Source organism: Mus musculus, chromosome 5 (genome assembly GCF_000001635.26).
Source record: "Mus musculus strain C57BL/6J chromosome 5, GRCm38.p6 C57BL/6J".
Taxonomy (NCBI): Eukaryota; Metazoa; Chordata; class Mammalia; order Rodentia; family Muridae; genus Mus; species Mus musculus.
The window spans coordinates 44,005,211-44,021,361 of NC_000071.6; the positions used below are offsets into that span (position 1 = coordinate 44,005,211).

At 43.0% G+C, this 16,151-nt stretch overlaps 1 protein-coding gene across 22 annotated transcripts in view; it reads right to left on the reverse strand.

Moving 5' to 3' along the window:
* Prom1 (prominin 1) overlaps positions 1-16,151 on the reverse strand; it is a 108,427-nt gene that overhangs the window by 11,590 nt on the left and 80,686 nt on the right. For 21 of the 22 annotated variants that reach the window (XR_001784642.1, XR_001784640.1, XR_001784643.2 and 18 more), the window contains 9 exons: positions 15,598-15,721; positions 13,083-13,186; positions 11,356-11,440; positions 9,548-9,694; positions 8,886-8,957; positions 7,666-7,758; positions 5,985-6,038; positions 1,813-1,893; positions 955-1,023 (listed from right to left, as the gene is read on the reverse strand). Coding sequence is in view for 19 of the 22 variants with exons in the window: in XM_017320724.2 (XP_017176213.1) it covers positions 955-1,023; positions 1,813-1,893; positions 5,985-6,038; positions 7,666-7,758; positions 8,886-8,957; positions 9,548-9,694; positions 11,356-11,440; positions 13,083-13,186; positions 15,598-15,721 (829 nt within the window). In the remaining 3 variants the exon portion in view is untranslated. Of the gene's footprint in view, positions 1-954; positions 1,024-1,812; positions 1,894-5,984; positions 6,039-7,288; positions 7,307-7,665; positions 7,759-8,885; positions 8,958-9,547; positions 9,695-11,355; positions 11,441-13,082; positions 13,187-15,597; positions 15,722-16,151 lie in introns of all 22 variants that reach the window. The other variant, NM_001163585.1, reaches the window with a different exon arrangement.

Consider the following 16,151-nt stretch of genomic DNA (forward strand, 5'->3'; position numbering starts at 1 on the left):
ATCCTAAGGCCCATCCTACAGAACTGCCGGGAGAACCAATGAGCACACATGCCCAGCCTAGGGCTATCATGGACTGTTAGCTGATGAAGGAGTGGGTAACAAATGAAAGGTGCCATTCAGCAAAGGTAAGTAAAGGGCTGAGGGGACTGAAGTCTGGAGTGCTCGCTCTTATGGGGAGGCTGTCCCACCCCCAAATGTCCTGGCTCCCCTTATTTCCAAATCCTCTCAACACAGGCAAATGTAAGAAGTCTTGGCACTACAGGACTCCACTGGGCTTGAAGTGCGCACTCGCTTCTTTCCTAACTATGCATTTAGCCACCTTGGACCCCCATCAAGCTGAGCTGCACACATACCCCACCCTCAAGACCACACTATGTCAATTCACCATAAACACTTTCATGTAACTCCCCGAGTCCATTCAAAAACGAACATCCTAGCGCATATCCCGGGACTTGAAGGGGTGGTAGAGAAATGGGAATCTAGCCTGAGCTAACTTAGGGTGTATACACAATACAGTAAACTCTGTTCTCTGAGTGACCATTTAAGGAAAACCCCTCATGTACCTTCTTATGCCTATGCATAACTGGGCATGTATATATATTTAAAGTCACACACACCATGGGGAAGGACATGTGAAGCGAATGAACACTTATATAACCTGCACCTTTAACTAAAAGAGAAAAATACCCCTGTCTCTCCCCTACCAACTAGTCCTTCTTTCTGAGGACCCCATATAAGGAAGCCTCAACCAGTAACCCGCTGACCTTGCTGCTTCCCCAAACAGCTTGCTGCTTTGCTAGTAACTTCCTCGGGTTCTCTATATGACATGTGTGGGACCTGGAACAGCAGGTCTGGGCAGGCACTTTTATCTATCTGCAGTTGAAATGACCAGGATTTTAATATCTGTCTGAGATGTAGCACCCCTTTATGTCCATGAAAGACAACGCTACTTACGGCATAAAAGACCCAGTGCAGATAATGTTCAAAGTAGCCTAGTATTGTTTTCCCAAACTTCTTCGTTTCCTAGAAAGAAATCAAAGATTAGGACTATTATTAAAAGGACTAGAGCAGAGGTTCTCAACCTGTGGGTTACATATCAGATATCCTGCATATCAGATATGCTACATACCAGATATTATGATTACACATATTACGATTCATAACAATAGCAAAATTACAGTTATGAAGTAGCAATGAAATAACTTTATGGTTAAGGGTCACAATAACATGAGGAACTGGGTTAAAGGTGTTTAGTTTCAGACCTGGGGACAAGGGATGGAGGTACATATCTTACATATCAATGCAGACCTGGCCCCAGGTTCCCCTAACAAACACCAGTCCCTACTTGGCATACTCTGCCCACAACCCTGCACTCTCCTGCCCACAGGCCTGAACTCTTCAGCCCAGGGGCTGGGCTGCCCTTCCCCCAGAGGCTCTTCCATATATAATCCAGACATTTTGGTCTTCTCTCTTTCTCTCTCTTCTTCGTTTCTCTCTCTGTGTGCACCCTCTTTCTCTCTTTCTCTTCTCCCTCCCCCACCCCACCCCATGGTGACGTCCCTGGCCTCAGTCCTTGGAGGCCAATGAACTCACCTGAGAACAGCTTCCCAATAAACCTCTAATTAATATAATCTAATCTGTCTTGAATTGACTGATTTCACCAGTGGAAAAAGAATGTTTCAAAAGGGTTGCAGCATTAGGAAGGTTGAAAACCACTGGACGAGAGCATACTTCATGGGCATAGCCACTTCATCCTGTAATATACTCACAGGGCACTTTATCTACACTTTTGTTTGAGAAAAGAGAACTCACCCCGATAACGATGAGGGAAACGTTATTGGTGAGGAAATGCTGAACAGAGTCCAAAGAGGCAAGGATCTTCTTCACTTTCTCCTGGAAAACACAGTAATTGGGAGGGAAGCAAGAGATTTAATTAGGCAGTTTGCAAACCAATTAGAGTTTTCCAGAAAGGCCAATTCCAGGATCCCCTCACCTCTTGATCAAAATCTGAAGACCCTGAATTCCTCTCTATAAAATGGAGTCATATAATCCATGCAATCTGCTTGTGTACATATCTAGTACCAGGTACCTGCTCCATTAGTAGCTGAGATACTGGGATATAGCTGTGTGTGTTAACAATAACAAAACAGGGCTCTATACATGTTTGTGGTAGACATAAACCTTCTGTATATTTGCTTGCTTCCTTCCTTTCTCTCCCTCTTCCTCCCTCCCTCTCTCTTCCTCTCTCTTCCTTCTTTCTCTTCCTTCCTTTCTTTCTTCCTTCCTTCCTTCCTTGCTTGCTTGCTTGCTTGCTTGCTTGCCTGCCTGTTTCAGTACTGGGGGTTGATCCCAGGGCCTGTGCTCACTAGTCATGCATTCTACCACTGTGCTTAATTCCAAGGCCCTCTATTCAAGATATAACTGTTTGGGCTGGAGAGATGACTCAATGGTTAAGTGCACTGACTGCTCTTCCAGAGGTCCTGAGTTCAATTCCCAGCAACCACTTGGTGGCTCACAACCATCTGTAATGAGACCTGAAGCCCTCTTCTGGTGTGTCTGAAGACAGATAGAGTGTACTCAAGTAAATAAAATAATTAAAAAAAAAGATATAACTGTTTGAACCCACCCACAGACACAGAATTCTTGTTGATGGACAGCCATCTAGTGACTAGGGTCTATAACTGGACATAGCCCTGAACTCTCCTGCCCACAGGCCTGAACTTTCTAGCCCAGGGATTACATGTCCAATAGGTCCTTGATGGGAATCCCCTGGTCATTTGTGAAGTCACATGGCTGGAAGAAGGGGAATTGATGACTTCCTTTGGAGGAAAGAGATGACCTCCTTCAAGGTTGCCCAGCTAACTGTTTTTTGTGTTTTTGTTTTGTTTTTGAAAATTTTGAAAGCTGACACCTGTTGTGCTATACCTACTCCAGTAGTGACTTGAGTGACAGGACTAGAAACCTGGACATAGTTCCGAGGCGAAAAGTTCACGAAAACTTAGTCTCCTGGAACCGTGGCATCCTGTATAACAAAAGCTCCAAACTTGTCCTTGCAAATGGATATATGTGCTTTCTTTCAGTATTGTTTTATTATAGGTCCCTCCAAGCAATGACTTGCCAAATACCTAAGCAAAATCAAACTTTGCTTCCTGGCCTTCACCAATGCCAGGACCTTGAGCCGACCCTGGGCTTGGAATGCAGTAAGACTGTTACCTATTCAGTAACATTCAGAATTGCCTCTAGTATTGTAAGAGAGATAGTGAAAGAAATCAGGCACTACTATCTATTACATAGAGTTAGAAATGTCAGGGCAAGCTTAGCAAAGTAAGTTTAGAATTCTTATTATAGTTATGTATGGCAGACTACATTACTTATTAGCAGAAAGTCCCCCACACTGTATCACTTAGAATAAAAGCCAAGTCGCTCCCATATACAGGAATTTACAATGGTTTAGGAAGTAGATCAGGCTGTGTTTTTAGAGTATTGCATTATTCATGAGGTTAGCTAGAGTGGAACTCCCTAATTAGAACCATGACTTGGGCGTGAAAGCCCTTGCCCCAGGAGTGTAAAGACCTCACACCTGGCTTCTAAGAATATGGCTGACCTTAGATAGAGCTGGCTTTGTCTCAGTTGTTTTATTGCCCAGTTCCTGTCAGTCTTTGTGTTTGCATTCCTCTGTTTTGTGTAAGTCATTAAGCACCTCATTGTACCTTGCCAATGTGTCACCTAACTTCCCTATTTTCTTCTGTATTAAAAGTTTGATGCTCAATTTGACAAATTACATTCAAATATAGCACACTCCCCTGTGTCCCTATTTGTTCGTCATTTCTCGCTGACTCCTGCCCACCTGACTGGGACCCTGATTTTTCCTGCAGATTGAAGGGGGCCAACTGAGGCTGGTCTGTGGCACTGCTGAAGCATCACACCAAGAGGCAGCCACTGCAAACTCATGTGATCACTTGTTACAAACAGAAAAAAGAGATTCCTTTTGCACAGGAGAACACAGCTGGGCAAGTGAATCAGGACTGAGTTCTGTCTACTGTTCATGCCCTAAACTGGGCCCCACAGGGAGTTAACATGCAACTTCGAGTCTCATCTTGAATGTGCAGAGAGCCAGCAAGGACCATGAGCTCAGCAGTATGTTACCAGATCCCTTTGGCATGGACATGCATGCATGCATGAAATGCACTGGGACTGGGGACACAGGCATGGCCCTGTAGAAGAGCAAATATACTGGTCTTCAGAGGGACTGTGTCACAATATTGGGCTCACTAAAGAAAGCAGAAGGACCATTTTTTTTTAAACTGTGGGGTTCACACCCAAAAGCTTTTATGAGCTGTCTTTCCAGTTCAACAAAGATACTCATTTCTGATGCACCTGCAGCAGTTGTGTATATGTGATGAACACAACACAGCCTTGGGGCTCAGTTTGTTTCAGGGGGCCTTTTGTGGTGGTGTAGTGAACCTTTCAAGATGATTGGAACCCTTCCTGGTACAGGTTCCCAGCTGTAGGAAGGTATTTGGTCAGTCCTCTAGTCTAGGAGTTTGGAATTGGCCACTCAAATAACCTTTTGCTGCAGGGAAGGGAAAGGTTTACTGAATGTATAAGGATTTTTCTTATCATTTTCCCCCTAAACAATACAGGATGGCAGCTATTGACATCATATTTCTATTGCATTAGGTATTGTACATAGTGTAGAAATGGTTTTAGTACAGCAGAAGGTGTACCTATGCTGGACACACATGCTATGAAATTGATGTGAGGGAACTGAGTATTCATGGGGTGTTTTGGAAGCCATCTCCTTCTCATGATGTCAACAATGGTTGTGGCCAAGTGACTTGTTCCAACTGATGGGGTGGGCTGTAAGACAAGAGGCGGCACCCTGAGCAGTGGCTTAAAGGTGTCTGTGCGTATGCTAATGCCCCAAGCTTGTGTCAGTCTGTTATTCTCTAATAACTGAAATGATCTCCCTCAAAATTGCAAAGAGTAAATCTGTCTGGGGGTGGGGGTCTATGTGCCACATTATGGCAGATTGAATGAGAATGGTCCCTATAGGCAAGTGTATTTGAAAACATGGTCTCTATTGGTGGAACTGTTTGGGAAGGATTAGGAGGTGTGGCCTTGTTGGGGGAGGAGTGTCACTGGTAGTGGGAGGTTTAAAAAGCCCATGCCATTCCCAGTTCTCCCACCCCCACCCTCTCTTTCTCCATCGGCTCCCTTCCTCTGCCTCCCTCTTGGCATGCCTGTGGATCAGATATAAACTCACATCTACTGCTCCAGTACCATGCCTGTCTGCCTACTGCCATGTTCTCCACCAGCTGTGGCAAGAGGCCACTCTTCCAGGCTGAGTCTTTTAGGAGATAAGCAAGTTGAAAAGCCTGAGATAGGCTGGTGAGATGGTGTAGCAGTTAAGAGCACTGACTGCTCTTCCGGAGGTCATGAGTTCAAATCCCAGCAACCACATGGTGGCTCACAACTATCTGTAATGACATCTGATGCCTCCTCCTGATGTATCTGAAGACAGCTACAGTGTATGTACATAAAAATAATAAATAAATCTTTTAAGAAAAGAAAAGGAAAGAAAAGAAAAAAAGGAAAGGAAAGGAAAGGAAAGGAAAGGAAAGAAAAGGAAAGAAAAGAAAAGAAAAGAAAAGAAAAGAAAAAAAAAAGAAAAGCCTGAGATATAACCAGCAGTGATGATGAACATGTGTGGATAACAGTGCTGAGAGTACCATAGATATGAAGCACAATCTTTCTAAGTGTAACCACACTTAAGCTTGTCTCCTACACAGCAAAACCCAGACCCCTAAAACTTGCATTAGAATAAATACTTGGGAGAAGGGAAGCCATGGGGAAGCCAGGTTTGGTATTCAAAAATACTTGACACCTTTATTTAACTTAAAGTCCTTGTGAAAATCAACACTTCTGAAATTCTAGGTGTGGTCCTTGACAACAAACCTCATGAAAGAAAAGCAAACCCTTACCGGCAACTTGTTGCTTGTTTGCTGGAGGGTCCAGACACTTTGTCTTAACGTATTCTGGTGGAGAAAAGAAAAAGACTTCAAAATTCTCATCCAACACAACACCACATGCCTTATGTCAGCCCCTCTCCCAATACAGGCATCAGATCTGACAGTATAGTGTAATGGCTCCATTCTAGAAAGTAGAGCAGACACAGACCTTAGGCACTGTTTGTGTGTAAGAAAACCTAGAGAAGACAGAATCATATATTCAGAGGGCTGTGTATCACATGCAGCATACAGGAACTCCTTTGAAAAAGGTTTAACCAGTGGAAAAGCTCTTTTTAAAACAGTCTGCCCATCAGTCACGGCTTACCTAAATGGTTTGGGTTAAAGTGAGAAAACTTTATCTGAAAAAAGCCACACTGCCAATACTTCAGGCTTTATGGACCTTATTCTATTCTCATGGCCAACAGCAGCCAGAGATGGTTTTCTAATAAGCTGCAATGGCTGTGTCCCAATAAAACTTTATTAAAAAAAAAAACAGAAAGAAAAGAAAGGAAAAACTGGCAGCAGGCTGGATTGGCTCAGGCTGTGGTTTATAGGGGGAGTTTGCCATTCCCTGTCTGGTTTAGATGACAGATCTATGGCCAGGTTGTCCTAGCTCTGAAAAGACCAGGGTGTAGAAAAATGCAAACAACAATAAGTATGCTCACAGATGCTCTCTAGTTCTAAGTGTGCACAAAGACAGAGAACTGCAGTGAGCCAATACACAGAGTCTATGAATCTAATAGGAGAATCCTGTGGAACTCTAGCAAACCAGGAAGTAAGAAGCTGAAGAGACAGAGACACCTAGATCCGTACGTGTCTATACTGGAGTGGATGGACTTGTGTGCATTGCAAACCCAAGCAGCTGACCTAGGGGCCCAGTTTCCACGCAGTTCTCCCTTTGACAGCCACAAACAGGTCCGGTAGCAAGCGTAACATCAATTTCTCTGGTTCCTGAGTCCCCAAGTTCAGAGGTCAGATATTTCCATGAACCAAGTGATGGTGAGTAGGAGCTACCCAAATATCCCAATCTTCTCACTTTTATTATTCAAAACCATACTGTTTGATGAGGACACTGGGGGAATCACTATGTTTTAGAGGGACAAAAGAAGGATTTGAAACCAGGTTTGTGGGATCTCAAACTGCAAACTACCTTTGCTTTGTATAGAACTATAGAAGCGAGGGAACAGAAAGTTGGGAGGTTTGGGGACAGAACGGAGGAGAAAGAGAGACTAGCCATGGGCGGAGTCAACAGAGCTAAAGGAAAAAGAGGTACTTACCCTCACCCTCACAAATTTCTAAGCAGAGTTTGGAGAAAGAGAATTGGAGAATACATCAGCATGGGCCCAGAGCACAATCACATCACCCAGGAGGCCTACTCGACGGAGTGCAGGCTAAGGTGTGGTGCTGGACACAGGTGTGGGGGGAAATCTCACTGCTCACACCCTCATGGAAGGAAGAGACGGGAGAGCAGTGAAGGAAGGTGTGATCGAAGGTTGTGGGTTTTAAAGCCCAGCTCCACATTGGAGGCTGAGGCTGAGTGGACGGGTCCTCCATCATGAGTGTGGGTCTTGAGGCTATCTGCAACTAAACTAGCTAAGGAAGTGCTGGATCTCACTCAGGCTGCTACAAAATGATACAGGTTGTTAAGTGTTACCAGTGATTGCTGCACAGGAGGGAGGAGATGCTGGTGGATGGCTCTTATATTCTGTACATCCAGTAAGAAGGCCTGTTTCAGCTTTCCTTCAGGCTACAAAAAAAAGAAAACAAATAAGGATCAACAAGACTCCAAGATAGACTCTTTAACCATAAAGGACACCAGAAGACACTACGTAACTACAGGATCCTCTCTGAGACAATCGTGACATGAGTAGGGATTGGGGCTAGCCCAGAGATGCAACACCTAGACAAATGCCTTCAAACTGTGAAGCCACAGATTAAGCAACATTTCACACTCCAAAGCACAAGACGCTGTGGTTTCTTTCCTCTGCCCCCAAATAATATAGCCACTAGAGTTCTCTGCTTAACTGTTGAGAAAAACCAAAGCTCAGTTGAAAATTAATCAAGTTAATTCCCACTAAAACGATGGTCAGTATATGAACTCTAACAACCCTGTAAGGCAGGTATAATTTCTGCCTCCATTTTACAGATTGGAAAACTAAGGCACAGGTGGGTGAAATACCTCGCTCAAGCTACTAGTGTTAGGAAGAGACCAAGTCAGGGTTTAAAGCTGGGTCTTCCTCTAGAGCCCAGCTTCCTTGTCACCACAGCCTACTATTTGTTAGAGAGAACCAGTCAGGCCATGTAGAAGGTCTGTGGCTATGATGGTGCCTCTGCCCAATTTTATATGCTCACTGTTGGTGATGCAAGGCACAACTCAGTTACCATTCCTTACAATGCAGGAAAAATGTATGTATGTACATATGTATATGTGCATGTCTGTATGAGTGTACATATGTATATATCTGTGTACATGTATGTATGTCTATATTTATGCTTACATGCTGTATGTACATATCTGTATATATGTGTATGTCTGTGTGTGTCCCTATGTGTGCATGTCTGTGTGTGTATGAGTGTGTGTATATTCTGTGTATATGTATGTATACGTATGCATCTGTACACATATGCATGCTGTGTGTGTATATGTATGTGTATTTGAAGTGGAGGTGTGGATCCATGAAAGCACATGCAAAGGTAAAGGCCTTCTGGACCACGTAGGGACAGTTGCCAGTGGGACCTCCAATGCATTGGTGAGGTGCTTGTGAGACACAGTCAAGCCATGGTGACAGGTACTTCTTTGTGGCTTTCCAAACAATGCTATTGATATTTGCTATTCTAGCTATGACAGTGTTGAACCAGGCTACTCAAACTCACCAACTGGTTTGCTTTTGCTTCCAGGGTAGAGGCAAATGTCAGCAGATTCACTTCAGTAGGGGATTTCTCAGTCTACCAGGGAAGAAATGAGAAACAAAACAAAACAAGCAAATAAACAAAAAAACCGTCTTATAGACAAGGTTAAAACCTGAACCATCAGAACATAGCATTTTGAACAGAGGGTCACAGCCATCAGGTAACAAAATAAAGCTAGAAACTGTTACACAGCTAACAACCTTTGCATGTCTATGTATCTGTATTATTTTCATTCACCAATGAAAAAGAATGCTACAAATACACACTGTAACATTCATGGATCTTAAAAACATGCTCAGTAGAATAATCTAGAAAAGGAAGTCACGAAGTATAGGTTTCTACTTATATGGATTATTCAGAATAGAGCACAGAATGTGGCTGCCGGGAGTTTGGAACTGGGAACAACTGTTTTTGGTTAGAGTGCTCCCTGTGGGTGGTGAAACAATGTTGGGGCTGGAGATACTAACTATGAATACACCAAATGTCCCTAAACTGCTAGCCTTAAAAAAGGCTGACCTTTATACTATGTGAACCGACTATTGTGATAAACAAAAATGAAAAAGAAACACATGTGTGGAATATTCTGATTTCTCCCCAAAGACCATGCATCTGTATCTGACTCATACCTCCTTCAAGTATGTGGAATAATCGATTGTATCTATCCCAGAATGTGCAAAGTCCTCGAGGCTCTTCCTTCCTGTGTTATCCAACAGTTCAATGCTATCAATGTTCACATTCAGGTTTTCCAACTCCGTATTTATGTTTTCAGAAATCTGTGTTTAAAAAAAAAAAAAAAGCATCCTTCCAGTCATACTCACAGCCTTCAAGAAGAACAGGGGTTACTGGATAAAGAGAGATGCATACACTTGATTGGAATCACTACCTCCTTCTCCACCTCCATAAGCATTCTCTCTGGAGGTACAATCTAAAGAGAAGTAAGATTGCATCTCCACCCTTAAAGATCTCAGAGCAAGAGTTGGAGTCATAAGAGAGGGACCCATGAACTCCCTCAGAAGACCAAGGAGGACTCAATGGAAATGGGCTGTAGAGAAGAAACGACCTCTAAAAAAAGAGAAAAGCATCCAGTCTTGACAAATAGAGGGGCTAAAAGGGCAGAGCAGGCTGTCATTCCAGGGAGGGGACCAGCAGTAGAAAGGCATAGGAGGTATCCTCTGGGAGACAAAGATCCTGGGAATGTGATTGCTGATGTGGGGTTGTTTTCATAATCAATCAGTTGTTTCCATCAGTATACAGTGCCTGGATACCATTCTCAACTGTTACATAGTGGGGTAAGGGAAAATAGCCCATGGAATGTTGGACAAGAGAGTGATTATATATATATATACATGCCTAGGACTTTGTTACAAGGTGATGCTTTAATTTATAGGAATATTTAGTGGAGGTGCTGCATACAAAACTCACATAAACCTTTCAAACAAAAGGTCCTCACAATGGAAAGCTGTAGAGCCATCTTGGTTCCTCTAATGACCCTCCATGATGCCAAAGTGAGCAAGATGTGGGGAGGGACCTTCTCCCCTCGTCTTGATTTGGATCCATCTATTCAGGAAGCTGAGAAGACTTAAAAAGGCTGCCTAGTAGGAAGATTGAAGACATCTAAGATAATTGTTCTTTAGAACAAGAGCAGAAACTCTTGCTTTTCTGTCCAGTGTGCTGTGGGGTGGCCTTTGCTTGGCATCTAAAGACATGACAAGGGTGCGGGCTGGAGTACAGGTAAGACAGTCATCCTCCTTTGGATTCCATCCTTTCTGCTCCTTGTCACAGGTCAGCATGGCTCGCATAACCCACTCAGGAGTCCTTGAGTAGCAGTGCTTAAGGTGTAAGGAATGAAGATGGTGGCAAGCATACTGTACCATCTAATTCCCAAGCCCTAGACCTGGCAGACTAGAGGAACTGGTCCCAAAGAGCCAGCATCCCTGGGAAGTGAGTAGGTATCTTCTTGTAGAGCATGCTGGCTCAATGAAACTAAGGGTTTTATCTTACAGAAGACCTCTTTGGAGGGTCTTGTATAGTCTATAGAATAACTGTAAAGAAGATAAGGACAACTGGCTGGCGGTGAGAAGAGGTTTGGAGATTAACAGATAAGAGTGAGGATTGCAAACAGCTGCCAGAATAAGTAGATCCCATGCAAGACTGAGAGAGAACATTTTGGCCCACACCTTGCCCATTTGGCATTATTGGAAGTCACTAGAGGAACTAAGGGGGCCATAATGGTGCTCCATAATGGTGCTACAGCTTTCCAATGCGAAGTGGTTTCCCTAGTACGGTTTAGATGAGTTTGTACCCATTGTAAACTACTTGATGTCACTTTAAAACTGTGTTTTAATTTCTGAGGGCTTCACCAAAGGGAAGAAATACACCTGTATTTAGTAAAAGAAGGAAAAGGTCGAGTTTATAACTGCCTCTGATGACTCACCTGGTCAATGTTGAAATGATCACTGACGTTGACGACATTCTCAAGCTGAAAAGCAGCATATATACCTCGACCTCTTTTGCAATCCCTATGGAAAGAAACAGAAAAAAACCTGACCAGTTCAGCAATCTCTGGCTGTCCCTAAACATGAAGGAAGAGGTTTGTTGTCCATCTGACTGGGAGGAGCATTTTCCCACCTTGTCAAAAGTGTATGATGGGAAGTAAGTACCCCCAGTTACCCCAGGTTTAGAGGGAAGGGAACATCACATGCTACTTAGAGGCTTGCTCTAAAAGCCCAACTAAAGACAAGCAAGAGAAATTTTGAGTGAATTCAAATAATGAAGAGCCCTGAGGCTCTTTGTGTATCTTGTCAGATGACCATGAATTTGAGGTTCAGAAGCAAGACCTCCAGAAGTCACCTGATGCTTTCACATGTGCACCCATGCGGCTATTGAACATCAAAAGACATTTATGAATGAAAGTGGAAAGACCCAAAGGGGACCATGAAAATGACCAAGTCTTCCACCCAAAAGAAAACATAAGGAAGAAGATGCTTCCATGGGAAGGACGCTGACTGCTTGAATGTTTTCTCAGCCAACTCACTACCAACGGGAGGGAACAATGAAAGAAAAGTTTTAAAGTTAGGGGTTCATTACACACAAGGAGTCTGTGTCATGTTACTGCTGCAGGACTTGAAGATTCTAGGTTATAAAAGGGTTGGAGAGATCTGTGTATCCAATTAGCATTGCAGGGATATTAGTGACAGAAGTCAGGATGTTCTGTCAGTGTTCTTACGTGTCAAGGGAAAACTGCATGTAAATGAACAATACTAGAATACTATTCTTATCGTGTTCTTATCATGTGTCAGGCACTGCTGCAAACATATACATCTCACTTGGCTGTAACAACTCCATGGACAGATTCCCGTGGTTATGTTATATTATACACTGAATGAAGAAGAATTAAATTGTCCAGATCCACAGGATCTAGGCTGGACCCCAGGTGATCTGATTGTACAATGCACAAGCTAGCCCTAAAGTTGTCTCACTATTGAGTGCCTGTGATATGTGCCACTTTCTGAATTCTTAAAAGATCCTGTTAATGCGTATTATTGTTCCCTTAGCCAGGGAATCTTAGGGAATACTAAGACAGGGAGACTGAGAAATCACCAAGACCAGATCACAAGGGCTTGAAAAGATGACATTTTGGGATCATTTTCTATGATTATTTTGTTGAGACTAGAAAACAGCTTACTTCTGAAATTGGAACTTTATACCATTAAGTAGAAAAAAAAAACCACTGAAAACAAAATTCTTATGTTTAGTAATAATAAAAAATATTGTCATCAGGAAGTTGTTGGAGATTGGTGCTAATGCTTTGAATCTGTGTGTCCAGATGCTGAAGGTCTTTGTCCCCAATTGGTTTTTGATCTATCAATAAAGATGTCCACGGCCAATGGCCGGGCATAGGGCGGGACACTGAGAGTTGTGCAGGTAGGGCGGGAGAAAGAGAGGACTGGAAAAGAAGAAGGGGACACAGTATCGGTAGGAGATAAAGCCAACTAGCCACAAGGCCACTGGCTACTTCCCTGACTGGGTCTGGGGTAGCAGGGGAAGGTTTAGGAGTGCCCAGCCTTTGAAGTAGCCAAGGTAGCATGGCCTGCCCAGGAGCATAAGGCGGGGTAGCAAAAACTACCCACAACAGAAAATGTCTATTGTGAGAATTAATACCTGTAGACTTGCTCAAAGGTCATGTTAATGTCTGGGTTATTGAATAGCATGCCAGAAAGATAAAATTGCCATTGTTCCTTGAGCAGATAGGGAGTGTCCAAAACCTGGAACAAACATAAAATTTGTTTTAAAGACAGTTGTACAACTAACTCATACAATCAAATGTATCATTCAGTTAGATATTTTTGAGATATTTTCTACTGTGATATTTCTTATCCATTTTAAGGTCGAAAGAGAAAACAATGGCATCGTTAGAGTAAATACTCTGGGCAACAAGTTAGCAGCAATCAGAGCAGGTGAGATGGTGTTTCTAGAGCAATGTCAATTTATTAGACACACGGGAAGATGAGCTAGACTATTTGGTTCAGAAAAAAACGAGATCAAGACATAAAGCAATAGACTCAGCCCCTCAGGACAAAGTGAGCATTTATTTTCCAGTTGGCCACGAGGGTGCTCGCCTTTAACCCCTGCATTCTGGAGGCAGATGCAGGCATATCTCTGTGAGTTCTAGGCCAGCCAGGGCTACCTATTGAGATCCTGTCTTAAAAACAAAACCAAGAAAGCTAACCGTCACTTTCCAACACTGTAACACATACATTAAGGAGAAGTACAACAGTGTGTGGCTGTGCATCTGCTGTCCAGGCACAGGTCAGAATCCCCTTCCAAAAGGCTTAGGATCAAGTGTTGCCGATTTTTAATTTTGTTTTTCTGATGTTAAAATATTCATACGAGTGCAAAAAAGACATCTAAGTCATAGGACCCAAAACCAAACATGAAGTTCACCTCTGCTCATTTTCTTATACACATAACTTGAAGGTAATGTACTACCATTCCTTTTTTAAAATATTTTTTATTAGGTATTTTCCTCAATTACATTTCCATTGCTATCCCAAAAGTCCCCCGTACCCTCCCCCCCCACTCCCCTACCCACCCTTTCCCAATTTTTGGCCCTGGCGTTCCCCTGTACTGGGGCATATAAAGTTTGAATGTCCAATGGGCCTCTCTTTCCAGTGATGGCCGACTAGGCCATCTTTTGATACATATGCAGCTAGAGTCAAGAGCTCCGGGGTACTGGTTAGTTCATGTTGTTGTTGCATCTACAGGGTTGCAGATCTCTTTAGCTCCTTGGATACTTTCTCTAGCTCTCCATTGGGGGCCCTGTGATCCATCCAATAGCTGACTGTGAGCATCCACTTATGTGTTTGCTAGGCCCCAGCCTAGTCTCATAAGAGACAGCTATATCTGGGTCCTTTCAGCAAACTCTTGCTAGTATATGCAATGGTGTCATCGTTTGGAGGCTGATTATGGGATGGATCCCTGGATATGGCAGTCTCTAGATGGTCCATCCTTTTGTCTCAGCTCCAAACTTTGTCTCTGTAACTCCTTCCATGGGTGTTTGGTTCACAATTCTAAGAAGGGGCAAAGTATCCACACTTTGGTCTTTGTTCTTCGTGAGTTTCATGTGTTTTGCAAATTGTATCTTATATCTTGGGTATCCTACGTTTCTGGGCTAATATCCACTTATCAGTGAGTACATATCATTTAGAGTTCTTTTGTGATTGTGTTACCTCACTCAGGATGATGACCTCCAGGTCCAACCATTTGCCTAGGAATTTCACAAATTCATTCTTTTTAATAGCTGAGTAGTACTCCATTGTGTAATTGGTGGTCTCAATTTAGTTTCTCTTGACTAATGATAACTAAGTGATAATTGCTTACCTGTGCAGTCATTTGCTTGTTTTCATAACAGACACCAGGTGGAAGACATACACACAAAAATGGGAAGTATAAATAGGTTTCAAAAATAAGGATCTGTGGCTGGAAACATGACTGTGTAGGTAAGTGTTTGCTGTGCAAGCGGGACCTGGGTTCAGACCCTAGCACTGATGTAAGGGAGGAATGCAGAGGTGTATAACCTTAGCAGCACGGGGCAGAGGAGGGCAGACCCTGGCTGAGGCTTGCTGGCCAGCCGGTATAGCAAGTTAGTAAACTGAAGATCCAGGGAGAGCTCCTGTCTCAAAATGTAAAGGGGAATAGACAAAGACATCTGACATTGACCTCGGACCTCCAACCATACAAACACACAAACAGCACAAACAGCACGCACATGCACACACAAATCAGAATCTATAGAAAAACACTAGAAAGCCAGACATATGAACCAAACTTCTATATTAATGAAGAAAGTTTAAGTACAGACAGAGTCCTGGAGTCTTTGTGAGTCGGTCTTTGGGAAAGCAAAGCTGAAATTCTACTCTTAACTGTGCCTCCTTGATATCTCACCAGGGTAAGCCTACTACTCTGTGTGTGTGTGTGTGTGTGTGTGTGTGTGTGTGTGTGTGTGTGTGTTTGTATGTGTGTATGTATGTGTGTATATGTACACAAGCTATTACAAGCAGAATTTCAACTTGTTGAGTGAGAGCAAAATAGTTTTTCAGTTCATATAACCCACAAGATATGGTGAGACCCAAGAATCTGTCCAAGCCTCCCATAAAAATAAAAAAATCATATTTACCTGTAATAATTTCTTGTTTTCATAAGGTTCGCAGAGCAACTTTTCCACATTTGCACCAACAACAAACGTAAGAACCACAAGGATCATCAATATCCAGCAAAAAAGGAAGCCGAATCCAACCCCACTGGAAACACAAGCGACATGAGTGAGACCTGGGAGTTCCTACTCAGTGGACCCGCATACACAGTGGACCCGCATACACAGTGGACCCGCCATCTCCAGTGCTTTGGGGTTAAAAATACCTTGACCTTCCATAAACAAAGAGTTAGAAAATGCTTATAGAACATTTAGAGTGTTGCGTCACCTGTCGTCTCACATGGTCTAGAGCCTGGGATCTGGGATCAGCTCAGAACTAATTTTGAGATAGAATTATGTATGTAATTATCTATCTGTCTATCTATCTATCTATCTATCTATCTATCTATCTATCTATCTATCTATCTATCTATAGAAGTACACATAGGAAATATAAGAAGGAAGTGTAACTATGGAGATCCATCCTGCCAATTTCACAGGCTCTAGAATCACCTAGGCAATAAGCCTTGAGGCACACC